Genomic DNA, 25,896 nt, shown 5'->3' on the forward strand with positions numbered 1-25,896 from the left:
GCAGTGTTTGTCCAACCTGAACAAGAACCTAGCCCATTTTGTTCACAGGGTCTAACTGACAAACTGCCTGACGTAATGCGGCATGGAATCAATGTAACGAGAGTGGGGTTCGGGCCCATGTATGCCACCTCACTTGTCAATAGCTATCGTGGTCTATAGTAAAAATAATACAGATAACATAAAATTGCATCACACAAACAAACATACAATCTAACTTAAAACAACATTTGTGACGTTTTATTACATAATAACTGAACGCTTTATTCCATGATTATATATATAGACCTATGCCGATGTATTGGGCAAATGCAATCAGTGTATATAATCACGTTTATATCCTCATACTCCTTTCACTATCATAAACTGATTTGGCAGAAATGTATGTCCTGAAATACACGTATTTCTTGCTTAAACTCAGAATGGTTTTCCGTGTTTATCCGGTTAGGGTAAAGTTCGTGCTGTTCTGATCGTAGATCTTACTGTGGGGATGGGCGCTGCCGCATTCCCCATTACACACAGCTGAAAAGACAACATAGGGTCATTTTAATAAAGCAGTGTATCTTGGATGAAGCATTAAACAGCCATTATAATTAAGTAAATAAATAAAATCTATAAATAAATAAATATAGACCAGTGGATATACTAGCTGTTGGCCAAAGTCTTGATTTGTTTTACTAAAAAGACTGTGAAATTTGAAAGCATGCATGCATGCGCCTTATATCGTTCTCGATGCCTCGTTTTTGTGAGTTATATTTGAGGTGAATTGAAACACCACGTTTTAATAGTATACATCAATATATATCTACATGTACATCTAGCATTAATTACTGTGATATTCGATTTTCGACACGCACAATCATCTTTAAGATGTATTCATATATCGTCATGTAAAATAGCCATTTGATCATTCCTATACAGTTAAACACTTGTTACAAATGTTTTCTTGATCGTCTGCAGTAATTTTCAATCCCATGTATTTTTGAAAGGCTTAAATCCTTTAATATTAAAGCTTTTGATCTCACCGACTTTGACGACATAGTTTCCTGGGAGCCATTGCTCACATTCCTGTTGGGTAGGGTCACAGTTAGGGTCGGGCTCAGCCTTGATGTTAAACTTCAACCCGTACGTGCCCGGGGGTGACTGCTTGTTCAGGAACGCGTCCCCTATAACATGATTGCACATTGTGAGATGGACAGACATACAGGTGGTATAACTGACGGAGAAGGTGTAAGATAATATAGAAATATATTCAAAAGATGGATATTTATTCCTTAAAGAGGACATTTCGAGCTACCCTATATAATTAATAGAATTTCCTATTATTTAACAGTCATCCACTCTACAAGACATATGCGACTATTTCAAACGGACCTTTGTGTGTGCATACATACACACACCAAGTTAGAAGGCGTGGAACTACACGTACCACATGTATTTTAATTGAGAAAAAAAGTTACTTTGATGAAATACATGTAAAATTGTCAGAATTCACCCAGTGATATAAAATTTTCTCTCACCAAGTGGCAGACCGTCCACAGCTAAAATTTCAAGGTCAATCTGACCGGTGCCTGTTCCGTTCTTGGACACAAATTCTAAGTCGACAACAAATGTCGTACCTGGACAAAAGGTGAGAAAAGAGCAACCATTTAGACCTATACGCTACAGCCACGTCATCTTCCCTTTAAATCATATCTTTTAGGTGTGCTCGTTCATCACTAATTCGTCTGTGTGTAAACATCCACGCCAATAGGGTTCACACCGTAGGGTGGTACACAATCATAACTGACTCCTGTAGGGCCAATATATCTTTTGGGTGTAGATAATCTGAACTGTCATGACCACTATAGCCAAAACATGTGACAAGGTATTGGGTTTCTTCCGTCATCGTGTGTAAAGTCTGTTTTTATGTACCGCCATGTATATTCACTAACAGTGTAGGCCTACGTGTGTAGTGTTTTCGTGTGGTAGAAATGGGTATAAGTGTCACTTTCAACCATTTGGTAAAGTTAAAAACAGCTTCTAATGAGATGAACATTCATTCGTTATACTGCGTTGTGTACCGGTACAGAAGATTATCAAAATCTCTTCACATTATTTTGCTCCCAAACGCATCCATTAATTTATATACAGATGATTTCACCAATGTGGTTGCTTTGAATTCAAGTTCAGCTCATGTTGGCTTCCTCTTCGGTCGACGTGGGAAGGTCTATCAGCAACCTGCGGATTGCTGTGGGCTTCCCTCAGGCTATATATCCCTGGTTTTTTTCCACAATAATGCTGGCCGTCGTCGTATATATATTAGCGAAATATTCTTGTGTACGGCGTAAAACACCTATCAGATAAATAAATAAATAAATACGACATGTATATAGAGATTGCCGTTTTACGATCGGCAACATTTTAAGCGGGGGTGGTACTTGCTTTGTCGAGAGTCTAAATGGCTAAACAAATATATACATAGTGTACGACGAACGCATAGTAAAGTACTTTTGTATACCTCCATGATAAATTTCACGTGAAAAGTGAATTACTCAGCTGTAAAGTTACAAACATTCGAAAGTTTAGTGCAGTTTGATTAAAACAGATTGTATAAGATTTTAATAAAAAGTATATATTAGTACCTGTAGTTGTTTACAGTCCAGTGAGAGAAAAATGAGTGAATTCTAGATAATCCGACTGATGTAGATGTTTCAGCATATATCACGTTTGTTGTACGGAGATAGCTCTGTACAATATCCCTTAATCACTACACACGTACCTTGTGGTCCTCTGCTTGGAGTAACAGACAACATCGTGATCTTCGCATCGCCGTTATCAAAGATGGGACAGACCTTCAGAAGCTCACAGAAATAAATTGGGTCGAGATCCGCCCTTGAAAGTTAAACACAGGGCTTGTTTATTGTCGGGCTGATTGAGGTTATCTATATATCTAGGAAGACAGGCACAGCATCTAACCATACATATACGCATCCAGTGACATACCTAGTGGTATACACAAGTAGGCCTATGTCCCACTGCACCATTCGATAAACTTAAATGCTCAAATACTTATGATACACCCCACATGTCATGATTATTTTCTGATATATTCACATTTGGTTGCATGCTAAGTTTGCATAAACCCAGCACGATCATCCATATAACTTTGTTAAGATGTGCACATTGACAAACAACTGGGAAGTAAATGCCGAATTAAAATATTGAAAAGAAGGCTGGAAATTCTAAACATGAATCAGACTACTCGCTGTTATCCAGACACAACAGTATAGTGATTTGTTTGACCGCCTTATATACCTAATATATGTCAACATTATATAGGTTTGTAATTTCATTTTGATTCAGAAGTATAACAAGCAATGCATAGTAACTTGACACACGGAAAGGAGTATGCAACAAAACAGAAGTACCATCTTTGGTATAACTCGGAACTTTAGGCCAAGACTTACTTTTCAATCAGCTTGATGAACTCTTCAATACCGACTACGTCACATAGAATATCACAAACGGCTCCCAAGGCCTGACTTCCGGTTTTCTGTTCCAGCAGCTGGCACAATTCTCCACACGTACCCACAACGCCGGCGTCTGGGGGCAGAGAGAACAAGAGAGAGAGAGACAAATGGAATCATACTATCTGGCTCAGACAGAGAAGACACAAATTTGTGCGTGTGTATACAATTAAGAAAGTCTTTCTTTGGAAATGATGCCGCGCACTTCATGAAAAACGTACTTATCCAAATGCCTTTTAGAATCTTTTACTCGATGAAGATAAAAATCATTCTGCTGTTCGTCGAAAAATATTCGGCATATATGCTGGTAAAAAGCTAATATCTTCAGTTTGTGGACTTGGTTTTGTGATCTGAAATTATGTCAGAAACTCGTTATTTCCGCATGCAGCTATATGCAGATTAGGCCTATATATTTGATGGTTAATACACTGTTCTGCATAATTACTTTTAGCAATGGTGAAGATTGACGACATGGCCTGGTTAACTCTCCTATTACAAACTGAAGGCAGTTTAGACCACACCAGTCCTGGGATCTCAGTTATGCCTTTCAGTGGTATACATTTAAACAAGCATCATCGACTAGACGTAATCCATGGATTACATACGAAGTTTTACAGTTCAGTGCATCCAAAATCTCATTACAAATAACAACAATAATACATACTGAGAATGATGTTAAGAAGAGTATTGATGGCTTGACCAGTGAAGTCAATACATGTTGGGCACAGGTCTAGTCCCACCCTAGCGGCCCGAGAGGGTATCGTGGTCACTTGCCGAATGTGGGCTGTACGACGCTCAGCCCGAGGCTGCTGGAAGTACACAGGTTTTAGCGCCAAGGCCTCGACGGCCAGCAGAAAGCCAACAGACGTGACGACAAACAGCTGAAGATAAAACGTGACAATACCTGCGTCATTTGATACTAGATTGAAATTATATGAATTAGAGACCCTATCCGAACGGTTGCTCAGGCTCGAATCCAGCTTTGGCTGGTTTAACTGTTGCACTAAGTCGAAGAGTATTGTCAAGAACCTGGAGAATGGCCCTCCGCTTTTCCCCAGTCATAAAAACTACACGTATTCATGAGCGCGTTGAACGCCTATCACTGGATCCTTCTGCTTGCTTACCTGCACAACTAAAATGCGACCAGAGCATAATTAACAGCAGCATTTAATGCAGCCAGTATAATGAATAGATCAAGGTGATAGTATACATACACAGTTAACTCCACAGAACTATACAACCAACACCGCGAGACAACGTCAAGGATTAAAAGAATGGTTCTCTGATACCGACCTAAAATTCTATAATTCCGTTTTCCAATAAGCTTACTCCAATTCGGAAAGAACGCAGAAAAGAAAAAGCTTCAGAGAGAAAAATTGTGTGTTACATCTTTGTCGTGGATAAGCCTGGTTCCGCATACAAATGCCGAAACGTATCTGCAAACATTTGTCTATACAGTGGACAATAACGGCACAAGTCGCCACACAGTAGGGTGCAATGTGCAATTAAGGATATATGTCAGGTAACTAAAAAGCTTTTGGAAATAAACCACTTTGAAAAATGTCATATATATATATATATAGATAGATAGACCAGATAGACCAACCTTCATGATGTTCGATCTAGCGGAGAAAGAGATGGATTTTGATAACAGGATCAGATATTAGTCGTACGTGTGGACTTTGGTTCGGAAGAACCACGTGATTGCTCATGTCGTTCGAAATACGATCAGATAACTGATGTCGACATATGTATGTCGGGTCAAATAGGTTCCCTCTCCTGGAACTGCTGGATTAAAAACAAAGGCCAACAAACGACCCATCATCACATTTCCCTCCATGAAGTTTTTTGAGTACGCCCTCTCACAGACATAATGATTTCAACTTGAAGGTTGTTTGGATTTTTTCTGCTGGGTAGTCTGGAAAATCTGCAACTTTCTCAACTTGTTTTGTCTAAGATTAAAACCTTGGTCTGTCACTGATTTCGTTTACAGGTTGTACCACGCAATTCCCTGGTGATGTAAATTATCAAACACCAATCGAACTCGTGTTTGGCTGATGGCGTTGGTACGTGCTATCTAATTTCATCCCTCTTTCCATAATGATTAAATGTATAACGTTTCCCAATACAGCATATATAGTCTATATAAGTTTGCTTTTTAACAAAGAACAAATCTATTTCCAAAGCCTTCAAAGCCATCGTCACGTTGGACAAAAGAACAGTTTCAATCAAAGCACAACGAGATACATGTTTTGATTACCGACAACTAGATGTACTAGCATGGCACATGTACACAATTTGAATACTCATTTCATTCATTCGCCTAGAACATGCCTTGCATCTTTCCAACGTCATTGAAAACTGTTAACTGCTTCTCCTTGCATGATTCTGTCCTAATGTCGTACTTTATATACTGTCTTACTTCTTTGGTGTTTGTGTTAAACGCCTTGGGAATCGGCCTTACATTTATTGCAACGAAACGTGCATTTTTGTTGGCGGCTGGTATACTGTGTCCGTGTCGATGCATTGATCCGAGTACAAAATGTTTAAATGACAAGGATCAGTACAATGTGTGTTACTTTCCCAAATTATGACCAATGAACACAATATTTTCACGGTTTTCGGATATCGTAATAACCATGTCTAACATAATTACCGCCTATTTACGTCAGCCTGATTGAAAGATGTTCCAGTTGTAATGCCAGCAATAAAAGGTCACGTCGCGTCAGGAATATTTCCAGGTCACATCGGATGAGATTTCCACGGTGAGATTCCTTGATCATACAGTTCGAAATATTCTGTCTCTGAGAAGTGGCTTATCTGTTGTCTGAAAGTATTCTCTCCCGCTACTGAAAACCAACCGACCACGCGAGACCGCGGCACCTAGGTAAAAATACCAGATAGACCCTCCTACATGTGGCAGTGGACGGAACTAACAACTGTGTTAAATCCGAAGACCCCCAATTGATCGATCGCCTATGACAGGAAAACGCATTACGCTCAACTTATTATTCCCCCGGTTGGATTGAAACTGATTGATGGTTTCGTGTGTTTAATCTGCGGTGCATAGGTGAATACTCCGACATCTAACATAAGGCAGGCAGTCTACTGGGCAGTACTGAAAACAGCCACATGCCGCACATATTTATCATATGATATTTAGACATATGGAATGTGATACAGACGATTGCACATCCCTTTGTTTGGTATGTCTATGTATGTATATATGCTTGAGGTTTTATGCTGTACTTAACAATTTTTAGTCATATGACTTTCAGTCCTAAGGTGGATGTACATGTTTACTGTGTCTCCCTGTGGCAGGGAGACTCCATGCATGCCGCCAAAGTCCTACCCCCGCCGAAGCATCATTCCGAAGAAACCAGAAGAACTGGTCAGCCAGTCATGTTTCCTGGCTTTAACCTATAAGTGCAGAGCGCCAACCGAGGCAGCAGCAAGTACCATTTGTAAAGAATTTGGTATGACCCCGACACCGGTTTGTTTCCGGGTCTCCCCATTTCGAGGCGGACACTTCAACCTTACGCCACCGAACCTGTCCCCTTGGTTTGGTACACGTTAAACAAATTCACTTATATAATATATAGTATTGGTGAACTATCGGCAGCAATGAATCCCCATTGGCTATTCAGTATATCTTGGTGCTTGAGACTGTTTCAATCATTTCTGCCGTTGACTTATCCTACTGACACGCTGACTGATACAATGAAAAGTCTCACCAATCTGCAAAAGGCCTGCCTCTCTATTATATGTCTCCGGGCAACAAATGTACAACAACTTGCACCAGAAACAATTCAGTATACATATATTCTTTCTTATAAGGTCTGGCTCGTTATACATATATACATTAATATATATATTAACAGACAATAATGAAGCAGGTAATAAAATAATTAAGTCTGTACCACACCACAGTATTGTCAATACCTGGCTGTGCATTTAACATGACATGTATATCACATCTCAGAGAGTTTCCCAGGAATGAAGACGTACACATATACACTTAACAAGTCAACCTTTGCTGGTGCTATTAAATCGCTATGTCCACCAGGGTAAAAACATTGATATCAGCCAATTACATCAGTCCATGGTCAGTACAGACAGGTAAAATAACATTCATACCGACCAAAAACAACAGAGTACATGGCTTATTTTATACCACGTCCATTGCAGCTACATTCATCATTTATTCGCTGTAATCTAAGACCATGTAATCTAAGACCATACAAACAATACTGCACTGAACTCTGTTTTGGCATAAGGTTCTGAAGGTATGCAATAAAGAAATACGGTCCTACAATCTCAAACACACGCCATTATCTTTCAAAGACATGCCCTAAAGTCTCAAATACATGCAATAAATTGTCGAAGTCATGATTTGAATGTGGTCCTGAGGACATGTCTTTGAGTCTTAAGGTACTGTGTGTTCGAGATACACACAATTATGCTTGATTAACATTTCTCTCTAAAGATCTTTACAGGAACTTCTTTTACCATACTTATTGGTGGCAGAGTATATATCTGCCACTAAAAGTGATCACTAAGGCTTATAATACAGATTTTATTCTTACCTATAACTATGTGAAGCATATAAATAAGCTTCTTTTTTGTTCCAGGTGTAAAATCCTGAAAGTAACAAAATATAAAATGCTTCAAAGCATGTTAGAACCATAATTGTGATAAAAAAAGTTACAATCTAATAATTTTTCTTTGTCATTAAATCTCATTTGCATCTACATTGACTAGCAAAGATTACACAGGATAAATTTTCTGTTTGTAGAGATCAGTCTGTACTTTGAAAAGCACTAGGCAAAGCTGCATGAAACTTACATAAAGATTTCTGCTATCAATGAATATAAACAAAATGTATAAAAACACTGATCTACCTGCTACTAAAGCAGCTTCGTATAGTGAATATACAAAGTGCTTGGCAAACTGCAGAGGCTTTTTGGAATAAACATCTGACCTATCAAAATTAATGAGGATTAACATCAGCCACAAAGCACAACCCACTCGCATGCTGTTTCCTACACAAATGTTTACAAATATACAAATAATCTATGGCAAGGCAGGGATGAGAACATAAACCTCCATTTAAGTAAACAATTACAATTTTAAAAATCACTTATTTCCATTTACACGGTTATATCAAGGCACTGATGGAATAATTATGAAGTGTCAAATATACTTATTTTCTAGCTACTACGAAAATCTTCCTAGTCCAAAAAAGTTTAAATGGCTGTAATCAATCCCTTAGAACTAAATGGTTAAACCTTTGTCTCTACATTTTGAGTAATAACTGTCTGCGCTTGCTCTGTTCGTCCTGGCACAATCTTGTTTTGAGACAGTTGGCTAACTGGAGACTGTACTTGACGTCCAGCCAGCAGCTGTTGTTGATGTTGAATAAGCTGGACATTTTGGCGAAGTGCAGGTGGTTGTGAAGACTGCTGACTGAAGTTAGACAGGCTGACGTTAGAAACAAGCTGTTGTTGTTGTCCATACTGAGCCTGTGGTTGCTGTTGTCCATACTGGCTCTGCAGTTGTTGTCCAAACTGGTGTTGTTGTCCAAACTGGCTTTGCAGCTGTTGTTGCCCATACTGGTTTTGGGCTTGTTGTTGCCCATACTGGTTTTGGGCTTGTTGCCCATACTGGTTTTGAACTTGCTGTCCATACTGAGCCTCAATATGCTGTTGTGCATATTGGTTTTGCAGTTGTTGTTGGCCATACTGGCTCAGACGTTGAGTCTGTCCATAAAGGTTCTGTGGACCTGGTTGTTGCTGTTGTCCATATTGGCTCTGCTGCTGTTGCCCATACTGGTTCTGAAGGTACAACTGAGCTTCCGCATCCCCATACTGATTCATGACTGGCTGTGGAAGTCTTGACTGTGGTAACTGCTGTCTCAAAAGTGACACCTGATGTAATGGCTGAGATGTAACCAGTTGATTGACAGATTGTTGGGAAGCTGTTGTATGCATAACTTGCTGTGATGAGGGAATCTGACCTACTTGCAGCTGGTGCTGTTGCCCTTGCAAATGCACTAGTGGTGTTGAAGTCACCACATGCTGCACAGCTTGCTGAGAGATGGTCATCTTGTGTACAGGCTGTGAGTGTACCTGCTGTAATTGTGGCTGTGTACCAATCATCTGGTGAACCTGTGACTGCACACTAGTTTGAGATGTCACAGGTTGTTTTCCTAGTTCTTGCTGCTGAGGCAATGGTGTCTTGGCTTGTTGAACTGCTTGTAGCTGATGCTGGCTTTGATACTGTTGTACTGCTGCAGATTGGTGGATTTGCTGAGGATGTGCAGTCATGGATTGGTGCAAGTGTTGTTGCTGAGTCACAGTGAGATGGTGCACTTGTGATCCTGGTAAATGCCTCATTCCTGACTGGTGAATCTGTTGTTGTTGTAGTTGTTGAGAGGTTGGCATCTGGTTGACTTGGGTTGATGAGGGCAGATTGTGTCCTGCTTGCTGTTGATGTAAATGTTGATGTCCTCCAGTTTCCTGCTGCAGCTGGTGGATCAGGGCCTGTTGATGAGCTTGTTGCTGATGTACCAACTGCTGGTTTGCAGACTGTTGTAGAATTGTTTGCTGTTGTTGTTGGTAGAACGGTTGGGGCATGTCAGCGGCTTTAATAGACTGTGTAGATGTAGTGGGTTGCTGTCCCTGTGTTTGAGAGAATGGATGTTGTATCTGCAGTTGCTGAGGATCCTGACCAGCTTGTTGTTGCAAGTGAACCGCATGCATCTGCTGTTGGCGTCTCTCTATTTCTCTATACAAAGCCATCCTGTATGCTTCATACGACATCACTATTTTCTCCAACTCCAACTTTTCCAAGCGAATAAGCATGGCACTAAAATGTTCCAACTCATTCAGTCGAAAAAGGTCCCACTGAAAAGTACAAATTGTGAGCACAGAAGTTATGATGATGGTTCTAGACTACAGATCAGAAGATAAAATAATTACACCCATATATGTGAAAATATAAAACAAGAATAAACACTGTTCATCTCTGCACATGTTAACAGCTTGCTCCAACTGAAACATCCTTTATGAAGTCTCACCTTAAGTTTGTGGTCATGTTCCTGTGGGGCTTTGGAGTACACGAACAGCCATTCTGGAATTTCTGACAAACACAACAAACCAACATAACTGTCTGAATTAAAATGTCGACTATGTACAAGTATAAATCATTTTCTTAAGGATGTTTTGCATTAGGCCTATTCTTTATTTCATAAATAAAACCAATCAATTAATGATGAATTTCAGCCATTGCACGCTGAATGACTTACGATTCGCATTATCTCCTAAAAGTGAACTAATACAATAATCTAAAAGTGAATTTTCAATATTTTTCAAAATTGTTATAACAAATGTGATAATATATCAAATAATATCTGATATTTTAGTTTATAAATAGGCAAATATCATTCTGGGGATACGGAAGCTACAAACCTGTGTTAAGGTAAGGGTTAGCTGGCACCAGACTTTGTCTGCTCTCAATTTGACAAGGCAACAACTGCTGGTATTGGACATGCTGCAGATGTTGCTGTTTGTAACCAAAGAACATGTTCAGTTGAGGAATTGCCAAGGCACATGGATGTTGGTACTGAGCTGTACGAATTATATGACTGAAAATAGAAAGAGAGTACATATTCCAGTCATTGTATTCTGCACAATTCCACTGAAGTAAAATGAAGCACAACAATGAATTCAAAGATCTTTTCTTGTTAATGTAACAACTGATCATGTGGGATGTCAAGATGTTTGTATATTAAAATACGCCATCCATTAAACAAGGCATTCAATGGCTTTGTATTTTATGGAGTTGTCACTCACTGTGGTGGTAAAAGATACTATGGGGAGTTTGCGAACAAATTTACTGCAGAGGTAACTGCATTTGGCAATCCCTATACTATGGGTGGCAACTGCAACCCTGTGAATGGCTGAGGAAATGTGGAGGTAGGAGGTAAAAAACCTTCCTAGGTCTTTGATATGCAAATCGCTCTGAACGATTGTCTATCTCTGTTCTATGAATGGCCACTGGAGAAAAAATCACCAGAATGCCATCAAACTTAAACATGCAAAAGTTCAGAGAATGGGCAAGATGTATGGTAAGTATCATCAAAATTTGTGCAGTAGTTTGGGAGGAGATGCATGGATAAAATCTGAGTATGGGAAAAGCACTGTTATGCAAAGTCCTAGAAGAAGAAGTCCTGTAGGTCTCCTCACAATTGCCTCGTAGTTTGGAGGAGATACAAAATCATGTTTACAGACAGGCAGATGGACAGGGCAGACAGACAGACAGACAGACAGGGCAGACAGACAGGGCAGACAGACAGGGCAGACAGACAGGCAGACGGACAGGGCAGACAGACAGGCAGACGGACAGGGCAGACAGACAGGCAGACGGACAGGGCAGACAGACAGGCAGACAGACAGGGCAGACAGGCTGAATCCTGTATACCACTCTCCCTCTCCCCTTAACTGTGTTGAGGGGGAGATAATTACAATCACATCGACCTGATGTAAATGTTTACAATTCCCTCAAAAGCAACATTAAGTACAAATACTTGCCTAAGGGGCAGACAATTAGTTTGTAATTTTCATCTTCATTTGCAAATATGAGTAATTTTATGAGCAAAAAATATGTCAAAAAACTTTTTTCACATGTTGTTATCTGAATGCATCTTTATTCTAATGCAGAATTATTATGCCGTAAAACTCGGTGAAAATGAAGGCAAGAAAAAGTTACTGACTGGTAATTTTCCATTTACACAAACCACCATAATGTAATTTGTCAAATTCGGCGTACGATCGCAATCGTAACTTTGTAAAGTTGAAATCACATTACAATCCCTTTGAGGAAACAACTGTAAACTCAGCTGTAGGTCTTACAATCACTTGTCACTATGATCTCTTTGAGCAAGTGGGCCCAGGACTGTAATACATGTTATAACATGAAGAATTTTCAAGGGTGGGGCATGTTCATAATAAAGCATGGTTAACACTGTTCAGTTAAAAACAAGCACAATGCATAAAGTATGATGTTAAAACCAGAGATAAATTCATGCTGAAATCTGACTTACTTTACATAATAAACCCCATATTCTTTGGATTCAATACGTTCCCATCCAGCAGGAAGGTTTTCCTTCTCCAGAGGGTGCGACCAGTGAGTGGTCTGAGTGTTGTGGTCAATGTAATATTTCTTCCCTCTAACTGTCCAGTCTACTGACCATCCAGGAGGTAAGACCATCTCATCTGAGGGGCCACCTAACCATACAACAGTCGATGCACGATAAACAAGCGTTATGAAAAATCTGGCTACCCGGTAGTTCATCAGTTATAGTTGTCAAAAAATGACAATTTGCTAAACACAGAAGTCTAACCAGCCTGTTAAGAGTTTGATGAAGAAAAAAGTGTAATAAAGCCCTTAAAATACTGAACTTACCAAACAAACTCAACTTTTTTCATCACGCTGGCGATGAAGTTTATCGGGGGAGAAACAGGAATCCCCTACGCATCAAGATATATGTACACTGATGATAATACAAAATGAACCTAGGCTTAACAAAAAAGTGTAACTGGACACCAACACTTTCCCACATCGATCACAATCCCCTCCTTTATACTTATTAATATTTGGCGATCTAAAGTTTTACTGACAATAAACATTCAAAAAGCAAGCATGTAATTTTCAATAATAAAGCTGAGAAATACCACCTGGTTCATGTTTACCACTGGACTTATTATCATATCATAGAGCTTTCCTTACACATGCCATTTTATTATAGAGGGAGAACCCAGTAACACATGCAGAACTGGGCAGAACTTCCACATCTGTCATCTGCACAAGTTTTTCACCCTATCACCACCCAGAATCAGCTCAGGGCATGTGCCATACTGATGGCAGGCCAATCATTCTGAACAAATATCAGTTGCATTGTAAGATCACCTGAACATCTGTACCAGTGTTACAAGAACAGCAGAGGCAAGGTATCTCAACAATATCCTACCCAATGCTGAAAATGAACTATTGTGCATTACAGCAACAAAAGGCAAGCAACTCTCTGCAACAGTGTGACCATAATCCATCCAAGTGACAGAAATAAGGGTTAATGGTAGCACTTCATGTATATTAAGCAAATTAAACCAATTTTGGTAGGTGCTGTGACTGACCTATAGCCTGCAGTTCTGTGAGCTGTGTGTCTGGCTGGGCACAGGGCTGGGTGAGGTGAGGGTTGGGATCCTGAGACGCAGCAACTCTCCCAGTCTGTTTGGTGGACTGCTGAGCATACTGGTTTCTAATTTGCTGATGGTACTGCTGGATTTGGACGTTTTCATCAAACTGATTATAATACTCAGCTGAAAAATTGCCCTGACTTTGGTGCTTCTCACTCAGCTCTGAAAAAAAAAACAAAAAAAAAACACGATACCAAAGACGTTGATGTTAGGCCACTTGAAACTTACACTAATGTTCAAAGTGATACATGTGTATACAAAATCGTAAACGCAAACACAAAGAATGTATTTTTGGATTCAATTTGATGGTTTGAAGGTTTTCTGAACTTAAAAGCTCTGACATTACTAGGCTGTCAGGAACAGTGATCTCAAACTAGAGGGAAGTGCTACATGTGTATCAGACAGATTGAAAGACCAGCATTTCAAATGGGACATACAGCCAGGATAAAGATGAGGGATCACTATTGTTAATCTTGTGTTTTCATTACCGCTGAGAACAGGACACTAAACACCAAGTGACTGAACCTACCTTCTGTATTGCCACAACTGTGGTCCAGTCTTTTGGCCGTGGTCTGACTTTCAGAATCCGGTGTTTTATGTTTGTTCACAAGTCGGCTGTGTTGTTGTATGGTACTAAGGTTTTGGTAGTGGCCACTGGAGCTTCGTGTTACCCCTGGGGAGGGTGTGTCTCTCCCTGAGCCGTATGGCTCTGAGTGGTGACTACCATCTGAGCCGACCGACAGGCGGTCAAAGGTATCAGGGGCAGACAACCCATGAGTGAGAGGTGCTCCTGTCTGGTACTGAGAAATTTCCTCGTCACCTTCCCCTGTGAGAGGAGATCGCACATGACGGCCAGATATGGGTGTTATGGGTCGAAGAGCTGGGCTTAGCCCATAGTGTAGAGGTGATTTGTAGCCTCGGGGAAACACAGTTTGGACCCCACTGGGTTGCGGAATGTAGGAACCTGGAGATTTAGCACTACGTCTTTGAAAACTTGTAACTTGTCTCACTGGTGTGTGGTAGTCTAAAACATGATAAAAACTCAAGATGACAAAAACCTTCAACTCACAGCTTAAATGTCAAATGACATTATGTAATCCATTGTCTTGCACAGAGGATGTCTGACACAAAGAAAAAGTGTTCTGCAATCTATTTGACAAGCTGCTAAGAATGTCCATGACAACCGTCATCTTAACTGTAAGCCCTTGAAATACTTAGTTTACAGTACAGTAACTGTAAAAGCTGTTGTGAGACATCTGACTTGTTGTTATTTACTCAAATCAACCATGCCCATATTTAGTTACATCTGCAACAAATCTATGATTCTATCCACTCCTAGGTCCCACTTCTTTGTTACCTTAACAATACTATACAACTTTTCTTTGTATCACATAAACTGTTTTCTACATTTTCATTGATCCAAATCAGAGCAAAAGACCATAATGGTACATACGTTGAAAGAGGAAATAACTAATAACAGATAAAATAACAACAAATCAATCTAACCTCATTTGCAGGGAAAATAATGGACCAGCCTACTGGTCTCCTATCTTTGAAAACAGAATCTGGAGTTCCCTTGATCTGATTTATTTGTGACTTTTCAACATACCTGTTGCATAGTGAGAGGATATATTGGCTACACCATAATTACCCAGAACAGAGTCTCAGCAAACATGCAAATCAACATTTACAGGAGAAATTTCATGTGAATGAATGGATGAGCGTTTACGACAATTCTTGCACTACTTTTATAGAAATTCCTTCTTCAATACAGGTGAATTTGTGTCGATAGGCAATATGTGGATAATTTCTAGCTTAGCCATGCTTTGGAATATGATTTAAATCAAATTATACTTACTTCTCAAAATAGGTGGTGTGTCTCTTTTGACATATTTTCCAACAACACCTTCATTTAGACCTGAGTCCTTCTTTTTTGACAACATTGTCAGACAATAATTAACCTCCTACCCACAGCCATGTTCTCTGGAGCTTCCCCTTTCTTTCTGTCTTTCCGATATTTTTTCTTTTTAACCTGCTTTTTTAGATCTGCAGACTGTCAACAAGTACATCACAACCAGATCTTACGATACTACAGAGTACTAAAATGCACAATGGTATATCCTTCACAGCAAATATCACTGTGTTAGAAATAAACTGGAAAGGTTAAGTTTTAGATCAGCTCGGCCATCTTAAATTGCTTTCAAAATACTGCAAATACAAGGTAAATCCGCTATATTTATGTCCAGTGATACTAAGACAGTAAATAGGCTACAGTTAAAACAGGAAAACCACTGATGCCCAACTTCAGATAACCACGAAAATGGACACTCCTATTCAAACCATTTCTCTCTCTCCCTATTACTTGGCTCTGTATGTATTCCTGAGATCATCTAGACTTTGTCCAAAGTTCATCTGTATTGAAACTATGACTCTGGAGACATATTATCAAACAGATTTCATGTCTAATGTGTGTACATCCGATTCTCTTGTGCAGAACGTCAGAGATATCGAGGTTTACACATAAAATGGTGACGTCATCAGGTATGTCGCTCTAAAATGAGTGACGACCCGTAGCGATTGTGTTATGTACCATAGCAACAAGACTGGGGAACTCGTCTCATCTTGCAATCAAAACGTTAGCAACAAGATTTGATATAACTGCTTTGCCCTGGAATGCCCAGTGAATATTGTTGGATTGGGTGTTAAGCGTAAGGCAGATTTTAACACTGAAGATGTCAGACGCGCAACAAAATATCAGCCTGTCAAATAGCCAGTCGGTCATCCAGTCGGACCTCAAAATCAACCCGAAGGAAACAGACTACATCAATGCAAAGTCCTATCTCTTATCGGCGAGTAGTGCCACGGGACTGAATTTGTGAGTACTTGTTTCCTAAGAATGTTGTCAAAGAATGACTTACATAACTTACTGATATGTGGGGACAGCTGGCCACCTGTTCACTACCAGTTCATGCTGGCTTCCTCCCCGGTTGTACCGGTACGTGGGAAGGTCTGTGTGCGACCTGCGGATGGTTTTGGTTCCTCCCACCATAATGCTGGCAGCCGACATATAAGTCAAATGTTCCTTAGTACAGGGTAAAACACCAATTACTGAAATAAATTAAATACCTTACATAGTAAAGTTCAGCAGTATTCTATACCTGGATGGTTACATTCTATGTTTGCTTTTTTATATTTTGACTGGCACTAACATGCAGTCCAAATAAAAGAGCAAGCGTAGTCATTCAGGCCTATTACACATGCACATGTTTCAGTCCATGCATGCTGTATGTGGTTTTATTTTGCAAACTCATCGATTTGTGTTTTTGTCTTTTCCCAGGTTTGACCATCTTAGTCAAGTGTTAGCAAAAGTGTTAAGCGAGAGACCAGAAAATGTAGTTGATGTGTTTGAGGATGTGAGCAAGGAAACAAAACGAGCCAAATTTACCTCACAAGTTGACACAGTTCAAGATAAACTTGACCAAAGCACAGAAGTTGCCTTAGCAACAATACAGAAGAAATTGTTTTCGGTAAGAAGAATTAATATATGGTGCCCTTATAATAAGGGTCATTGAGTTTACTGTTTCCAGCTTTATGCTTTAAATTGCACATTTTTTAAAGTTATTGTCTAAATAAGTCTTAAAGAGAAAATGAAGTGAAGATAAAACGACCTTGATCAGAATTTGTTTGCACAGATTGCCATACTGACCTAAAACTCACTTAACTCTTACATTTCTTGTCACTGTGGCGTTGTTGTTTACCAGAAAGGTGAAGGTGAAGATGAAGCCCCAGAACAAGATGAGGAAGTGGAAACCCCCTTACCTAACCTCATGGAGCTATGCTTCTACTTTGAACAAGCTGCTATTGGTCTGAACAGGGAGGAAATGATACGTATTTGGCTGGCTTTGAAGACATTAGTTGACAGTCACCCACTTCAGCATGTCCGATTTTGGGGCAAACTTCTAGGCACAGAACAGAACTACATTGTGGCTGAGGTGGAATACAGGGAAGGTGATGAAGAAGAGGAGGAGGAAGAAGAGGTGAGAAAGAATATCTTACTACTCTTGCTAATTAACAGTAACAAGCATGTTTTCAGTCTAGACCTCTTTGGTTTGGCTATGGCCTTACTTCAGCATATTTGTCAGCTACATGTACCTGGTGAAGGACAGTGGTTTCCACTGCATTCCTCCATAAACATGATGCTGTCTAATGTACAAGATCTGCTGAAAAAAGCATTTAACTCAATGAAACACCAGCTAGCTGAAAATATTGCTAACAGCCTGCCAGTCTATAGGCTGAGCACTAGATATGTTTGGAGCTCTCTTTTTTTGTAAAGATGATAGGTAAAATTAAAGAAACTGCAATTTCTTGTCTGATTTCAGCCTGAAGTAGACCAAGAAGATGAAGGTCTTAAAGACGATGATGAAGATGGAGAGGATGGTAAGCACTGACATTTCGAATGTTCACAAAGTAGCTTATTGACATGATTGCTGCTGTACATAGGCATACTGATCATTTAGCTCATACAGTCGGGCTTAGATGTGAATTAGCTGAGAGGCAGAGAGATTAAAGGCATACCCAGCACCATTTATGAACTCCTTTTGGTTTTGTGCATGTAGTTTTTCTTTGATCACTATCTCATTAACAAAACTAATTGCCAGTGCATAAGTTTCAGCTTAAAAACAAACTTTATTTTGCCCCATTGTTTCACTGATAGAAGATCAAGAGGAAGATGACACCCCCAAGCCAGACTACAAACCCCCACCTGTGGTTCCCAAGGAAGACAACAGATCAGGAGCTAACAAGAAAACATACTTTGTTTGTAACGAACGTAAGTGTGTTTAGACTCAACAAAAATATTCCTTCAGAAATTTTGCCTGTGTTGTTTACATAAAAATGAAATTCTTTTATATCGAGATTCCTCCTTGTCTTTTCAATTGTTGTTATGTTGAGACCATTCAAAGAAAGATGCAATAAGCTGGTAAATATGCAGTGAAGACATAAAATAAAGTGTGTGTGTGTTTCTGATTGACAGCTGGCAAACCATGGATCAAACTTCCACAAGTCACACCTTCACAAATTTCCTCAGCTAGACAGATCAAAAAATACTTCACAGGGAGACTCGATGCACCTGTAAGTTGATTTCAGTTTAAAACTGTTATTGTAAGAATTTCAAGGTCGCAGAATTTTATGGAATGACTTGATGGAATGATGGGATTTGTAGCATTTCTTGTAACAAAATTATTCAACACAAGCCAAGAGAAGGTTGTTTGAACGGGTAGCTTTTATGTAAGTTTTTTCTCTAGTATAATTATGACAAAGAATGAAAAAAATATCATTGCCTGACATACATTTTTTAAAATAAATACAAATTTTAAACTAGAACATATGAATCGTCTCAGAGAGCATGGGTTATTAAAAGGATGACTGTAAAATCTCAGTTCATTAAGTTTCATGTATTTAATGTTTCAGGTGGTGAGCTATCCCCCTTTTCCTGGTAATGAAGCCAACTATTTGCGTGCTCAGATTGCCCGTATCTCCGCAGGGACTCATGTCTCCCCGCTGGGATTTTACCAGTTTGATGAGGAAGAAGAGGAAGAAGAAGAGGGCGAAGGTTAGGGATAAATTTGTACCATTGGAATGTGTCTCATGTTATCTTCATACAGAAACGATTTTTTGTAATTTGTTTTTATAACAGTCCGAACAAAAGTTGTCTCCCTTCCTACAAGGGATGGTAGTTCTTCCAACACCGTAGTGGTTTTAACAGCTTTATTCTTCAACACAGTACATATCTTTCATTTAAATGTATGTTATTTTCCAGTTTAAAGGGAATAATATGTAATGCTGATTTGTGGTTATTTCAGCTCGTGACAACTTTGTGGAGAACCTGGATTTTGAAGGCATCCCAGTGCGTGACTTGATAGACCCCACACTGTCAAACTGGGTACATCATGTACAGCACATTCTTCCCCAGGTTTGTAACTATTTCCTCTCTATAAGTCTATTGTGTCAGCCTAATACATTGGTGACAGTGCTTAACATCTGTCTCTGTAGGAGGCCACTACATTCCGTCTGAGGAAAAACAGCAATAATATTCACTGGTCATCAGTATTCAAATTTAATAAAATATTATAAACTCACAATTGGTTTCAAGATTTGTGTCTATCTGATGTCTGTAGGGTCGGTGTTCATGGTGGAACCCAGTACAGAAAACTGAGGAGGAATTTGAGGATGAAGATGAGGAGGAAGAGCGCGAAGAGCCTGATGAGCCAGAACCTGAGGTTGGCCCACCACTCCTCACCCCATTGTCTGAGGATGCTGAGATCTCCAACATGCCCCCCTGGACAGCCAAGCTCTCCTCAAGCCTCATCTCTCAGTATGCCATTGCTGTGCTCCACTCTAATCTGTGGCCAGGAGCACATGCCTTTGCTTTTGATAAGTAAGTTACATTTCTTGATGTAAAATATGGGTAAATATTGTGGAGAGTTCCCTTATTATATGTGTACAAAGACTGAGACCAATAAATACTGTAACTTTTATTGTGGCAGCTTCATCTCGAAACAGGAAGTAGAGGTGGCAGGGTTCCTAAGTCATTTTGTAAAATCATTTTGTTTGGTAAATCAGTTTGTGACATCAGATATATTGAAGTGCCAATGTCAAAGAAGATATCATAATCCATTCATAGCTTTGTACTGGATTTTATAGGCAGGCATTGTTTCCCTTCCCTTACTTGATAATTTCTCGGTTTTAAGAATACCAGGAAAGATTGGTTTGTTGTTTCTATCTTTTTTCTAAATTTGAAATTCATCTTCACAGGAAATTTGAGAACATCTACATTGGCTGGGGTCACAAATACTCAACTGACAACTACAGCCCGCCTGCTGCCCCAGCCATACAGGAAGAGTTTCCAAGTGGCCCCGAGATCACTGAGGTGGAGGATCCCACCCCCGAGGAGGAGGCCGCCTTACGGGCAGCACAGCAAGAGGCAGCCGAGGCAGCTGAGGAGATGGAAGAGGCTGAGGATGAGGAAGAAGATGAGGATTAAGCATGATTGGCTAAGCATGGGAGGGGGGTGGGGGATAACAGAGGGTGGGGAAGTGTGGGAAATGACAAATGGCAGGGATGCCATTTAAGAAGAGTGCGAAAATCAGAATTTAGGTTGCTAAAAACTTCCAGACAACACTGGAAGGTGGGGGAGATTTAACATATTCTTTGATATACATAAAATCTTCATTATGTTTGATGGAGAGTAAAGCACATAGGATAGTATGTCTTGCCAGCTTTTTGGATAGATGACTGCAAATTTTAAACTGTTGATCTGCAACTTCCTCTTCATACCCTTTTTCATGTGCTTCGTAGTTCATAGAAGGGACATTGAGGCCAACGGATGTCTGAATATTCATGAAAACGTGGAGTTAACTTCATTAGTGCCTCCATGTACATATCTTGAAGGATTATTGTGTTATATGCATGTACTGTTTGTCAAGTATTAACATTATTTATTTTGTTATTTGTAAAAGGGACATGAAAAACAATAACAAAGGAACATTTCCCCAGCACCTGTGATACCAGACATTCATTCTTTTGTAAATAAAACTGTCATGTTTACAAATATTCGAAAGTTCTTTATTACTTTATCTGTATAAAAAGTAAAATGGTTCTAGTGAATGGTCATTGATATGGGCTTTATGCGATTATCACAAAGCATCCTACAGTCCAGATGTTGACAGTATTCAATCTCCAGCTGAAAACTTGCTTATCTGTTTTGCCTTTGGTCTGTCAAATAAGCCATCAGTGGGATTAAAAAAAAAACAAACAAAAAAAAAAAACAACCAAACACATAAGGTCATCCCTGCCTACAACCCCCAATTCACCCTACCCCCACTTTCCTGCCCCCTGGTCCTCCCCTCAAACCCTCCGACACCCCTCCTATTTTCACACCAGATGAAATAAAAAGTCCTCACAGCATTGTTTAGAAACCTTACCAGTCTTCTTGAGATTGAATAAGAAGCGGACACGCTACAGAAGGGAAATGTGAAGACATCTAACCACAGCCCAGGTGGTGGAGTTGAGACATTATCGTTAGGAAATTTCTGAGAATGGAATTTCGGTGGACGTTCTATTATAGCCCAGTCGTACAGCCGTAACACATATTTGTCTTCAGCAAATTGGAAAGGTCTGGGCTGTTAGTGATCAAGGCAGCCTGATTATAAAAGCCTACATCAGATAGTGGTAGAGCACAGTACTTTATCATCGCTCAATTTGTTTTAGCTCTGGACGGAGGCGACGGTTTGACGGAGACAGGTGAATTCGCTTGACGGCGCTATAAATTCCAGCTATGGCCGCCAAAATGGCCCGCTACGCTGGCAAGACATTTACACTGCTCTCAGTATCTTCTTCAAAGACAGGAGCAAGTGAAGAAAAATCTCCTGCTGTCTAACGGTTTCATCCGAAACACAGCAGTTCCCAGCTGTTGGGTGTTAAACAGTTGCCGGTCGTGAGGAGAGGCACGGAAACTGGTGGGACTAACCGCGCGTAGATATGTGTAAAATCTGTCCCGACACACGTCAATATGGCACATAGCCCACTCGGACAGCCCTGGAAGCCTGCAAGCAATTAGATACACGCGACTAGAGATAAGTGACTTTGAATGTGACCCTGCAGTCTTTCGAGTTGATCTGTATTGAAACATTCAATTTGAATTCCACTGCAAGAAGTGCTGAGTAAAATTTTCTTGAAGACAACAGTGGAATTTTACTATGCACAAAGTCTTGATTACCCAAGTACCAGATTCCTGTGTAGCACCCCAGCATGCGGTTGACACAACGGATTATGTGATTATTAGGGAAGAAAAATCTGTAGTATTACAAACAATGCAGTTGTTCATGATTCATAATGTTTAATAGTTTAATCTTAAACATGCACTGTGCCGCACACATTTTAATCGAGAAGATCTATTTCTAAAGTATAGTATTATCATTGACGAACAGTTCACGAATAATGATCAAATACTTCAATTTATTACCATATTAGTTTTATTCAGGTGGCTATAGGTACTGGGAAAGCTATTGTTATTTGAGCAGTAGATGAAACTGCTCACCCTGACCGCGTCATTTATTCCAATTTCAGCAAGACGACCTTTCATGTACAGGCTACATGTGTAAATAATTTCGCGTTAAATCGGTCCAGTTAATGAGGCTTGATCGTCATGGGGTTGTCTTCCGAGGTCGGCTAGAGTTTTCTTTTGCCCCAGTTACATACATGATTCCAGCATGAGAATATTTCCAGAGATCCATAGCCATCTTATGGATGACTAACTACAGTAAAGTGTCCATGGTCTTTTGAATGTGGAAAAACGAAGAAGAAAATTCACTCCATTTCACCGAGAAAAGTAATGCGAACAGAGTGCATTGGTGAAGGCCATTACATGTACATAGGCTTATAGGCCTTGCATGTATATGCAAGCCCGTTTCCTTGGCGATGCCTAGCTTTTGTTCGTAGCACCAGAGTATCCTGTGATTCAGCGTGTCTTTAAATTGGCAGGAATGGCATACTATACTCTGGTGAAATACAAGTGAAAAAATGCTCTTTACAATGTTTCTGTTACTTCTGCGTAAATGCAGTCTACCTATATAACTCTTTAAACAAGCCCACCAGTCGGATGCCGTGTACCTTTTGCGTGGCCAACGTAACCTATACGTGATTGTATATATCTGGCTGTGGAGCGCATTGACTGCGTGAATGACGTATTAACACGGTTCTTTTTTAACTGATATGAGTTTTAACACTAATTTACGGTGTACGAGGTAGGCTACTAGAATGGTTCACTCTTCAGTATAAGTCAGTCTGCCATTGCCAATGGCCAAAGAATGTCTGTCCGCCTTCATGATGACTTCATCGAAATACTCCCATCAGGGTGTCAAGGTCAATTGCTGTTAATTTGTTTTTAATGTGTGTTCAAGTTTCCCTTATGGCCCAGCACTAAGGGCCGCTAGGGAAGATTCTCGGTTAACTTAACTTTTAACCACTTTGGCACTTGGCGCACGCTTCACGTGCAAAATAGCAACGTATAATCAGGGATAATTTACATATACAAGATATACATTTATGGACGAGATAATACAGTGGTTTAATTTACAAACACAGCTACGCATGCGTATTGTCTAATAGGTCTCAGTAGCTCTTATTATTATAAGAACAGACATTCGTGACGAACAAACATGAACGCTTCGGGTAAAAAATTTAAAGAACAATTTCCAAAACGACCTCCAACATAAACCACCAAAGAACTAAAATGTACATGTATATAAAGTAAGAAATTAGGACGGATTAATGGAAAGAGAAGCAGTCAGTTATTCAATTTGAATTTCCGGTATTTATTTATCTTTTTTTTCATTCCTTGTTTTGGCCCACTGAAGAACATTCTATTGTATAAAGGTGGTGAGGTTTACGAAAGCAGGAAACTGTATGGGAAGAGTCAGAAAGGAATGGCTGTACCTCAGCAGGCAGCCAAGGAGCCTCATGAGGTGAAGGTAAATGTGCAATCATGGAGGGAGGATTTGGAATGCAACCGCAGCAACCTGCGGATGGTCTTGTGTTTCCTGCGGGCTACGCCCAGTTTCCCTCCATCATCCTGTTACTGCCATTGTATAAGTGAAACATTCTCGTGCACGGTTTAAAACTCCAAATAAATAAATAAATAAATACATCACTGGTTATGGGCTTATGGTCTCCATCTAGGCTAACTCTTCAACTGATCAAGTTATAAGGATCCTCATTCATGGAATATTAAAGTAAGTTTGATGCACTGAATAATTAATCAGCCTACATCGCATTCAGATGGACATGTGGCAACAGTGACAAGCCAAGCCATCAGAATATAGGCCATCACACCCGGTTGCTTGCTTCCCCGTCATCAGCTCGCGCATCATTTTACCCACCACAACTCATTATTTCCTTTTTTGCCAGAAATTGTCACAGAAGGTGACATTATCATAAAAATGATCATTATAAACCAATTTATCCAAATATTCTGATGGGGAAAAAAATCAAGTGTCATGAGCCTTAAGCCATGAGGAAAATACCTGGTCTGTTCGCTTTAGCCACTATACATGTAGTTGCAGCAGGAATATTTAGTTTCTTTTTTCTCACATGGTTGGATTATCTGATAAACAACATACTTATCTTTTCTTTTCCAAAAAGCTGGGAAATGTAATATTCTTCTTTCAGCGCTACTAATATCTGTCCCAAAAATTAGAAGAATTAGGGTACGTTCAGTGAAATAAACCTGATGTTCACCTTTTCAGACAATCAGCACTCCTCTGACAGTCTTAAAACTAAAAAGTCTGGCTAAATTCATACCTGCATCGATGCAAACCAAAACAAAGTTTATGAACTGTTAAACTTCTTTATTTGTTTAAATATACAAATTTGTACACACAGATTACTTTGGCAGACTGTTCTGAGAGAAAAAAAACTGAGTGATTTCCTTTGTGACAAGGTGAATATCATTATTCTGGCGGAATCTAATGTACTGTACTCAATTAATAAAGTTACCATGATCCAAGTATGTCAGCATTCACAGATGTCACAGATGTCAGCATTCTTTTGTAATTTAGCACATTGTTTTATCTTCATGGTTTCGCAAATACATTGATTTATTGAGCGTTTATGGTGTATGTGCTTGTCATTACTCATAGATGAAAATATCTGATATCAGAAAAGAAACATCCATCTTATCCCTGTACAAGTCCCAATCCATAGTCCCTAACTTCTATTGTACCAGTTCAAACTATCAATGCAGGCCCAAAAACCTGGCCCTTGGACTAAAAAGCATTGGCACTCCTAACAAAGTTTCACTGATCTTGATCTCTTGTGATACAAAGCAGCTTCTAAAAAAACCCAACAAAACAGATTGCTTATACACACTCAATAAACTTCAAATGAGTATTTTCAATTAAGCAGTGATATATGTAAATGAGTGAAAATTTTCAATCGCTACAATTACTAAATGTGCATGAACTGATATTCAAAACTTGGAAAGCCAAAAAGCTCATGGAATATCAGTTCACCATGCAGCACGGGCAGAAACCAGATATCTCCACAAAGCCTGGACAAAGTATACAGACCCTGGAAAT

General features: G+C 39.6%; 3 protein-coding genes across 3 annotated transcripts; 1 reads left to right on the top strand and 2 right to left on the bottom strand.

The window, feature by feature from the left end:
- Positions 1-72: 72 nt before the first annotated feature.
- Positions 73-5,138, bottom strand: LOC135469087 (countin-1-like). Its single transcript, XM_064747611.1, has 7 exons — positions 5,113-5,138; positions 4,171-4,387; positions 3,447-3,582; positions 2,759-2,871; positions 1,518-1,616; positions 1,023-1,163; positions 73-519 (listed from the first exon to the last, which is right to left on the bottom strand). The coding sequence occupies exons 1-7, from the start codon at positions 5,116-5,118 to the stop codon at positions 434-436; spliced, it is 798 nt and encodes a 265-aa protein (XP_064603681.1). The 5' UTR covers positions 5,119-5,138; the 3' UTR covers positions 73-433.
- A 2,171-nt stretch (positions 5,139-7,309) lies between these two features.
- LOC135467783 (putative uncharacterized protein DDB_G0271606) lies at positions 7,310-16,202 on the bottom strand. The gene is made up of 7 exons (XM_064745630.1): positions 15,621-16,202; positions 14,292-14,786; positions 13,700-13,924; positions 12,610-12,793; positions 10,976-11,151; positions 10,585-10,646; positions 7,310-10,411 (listed from the first exon to the last, which is right to left on the bottom strand). The coding sequence occupies exons 1-7, from the start codon at positions 15,703-15,705 to the stop codon at positions 8,789-8,791; spliced, it is 2,850 nt and encodes a 949-aa protein (XP_064601700.1). The 5' UTR covers positions 15,706-16,202; the 3' UTR covers positions 7,310-8,788.
- A 164-nt stretch (positions 16,203-16,366) lies between these two features.
- Positions 16,367-20,820, top strand: LOC135468339 (radial spoke head protein 4 homolog A-like). Its single transcript, XM_064746537.1, has 10 exons — positions 16,367-16,637; positions 17,100-17,289; positions 17,524-17,799; positions 18,142-18,199; positions 18,477-18,590; positions 18,795-18,892; positions 19,232-19,373; positions 19,624-19,733; positions 19,939-20,198; positions 20,576-20,820. The coding sequence occupies exons 1-10, from the start codon at positions 16,495-16,497 to the stop codon at positions 20,802-20,804; spliced, it is 1,620 nt and encodes a 539-aa protein (XP_064602607.1). The 5' UTR covers positions 16,367-16,494; the 3' UTR covers positions 20,805-20,820.
- Positions 20,821-25,896: the final 5,076 nt, after the last annotated feature.

The sequence above is a fragment of the Liolophura sinensis genome, chromosome 6, assembly GCF_032854445.1.
Source record: "Liolophura sinensis isolate JHLJ2023 chromosome 6, CUHK_Ljap_v2, whole genome shotgun sequence".
Lineage (NCBI taxonomy): Eukaryota > Metazoa > Mollusca > Polyplacophora > Chitonida > Chitonidae > Liolophura > Liolophura sinensis.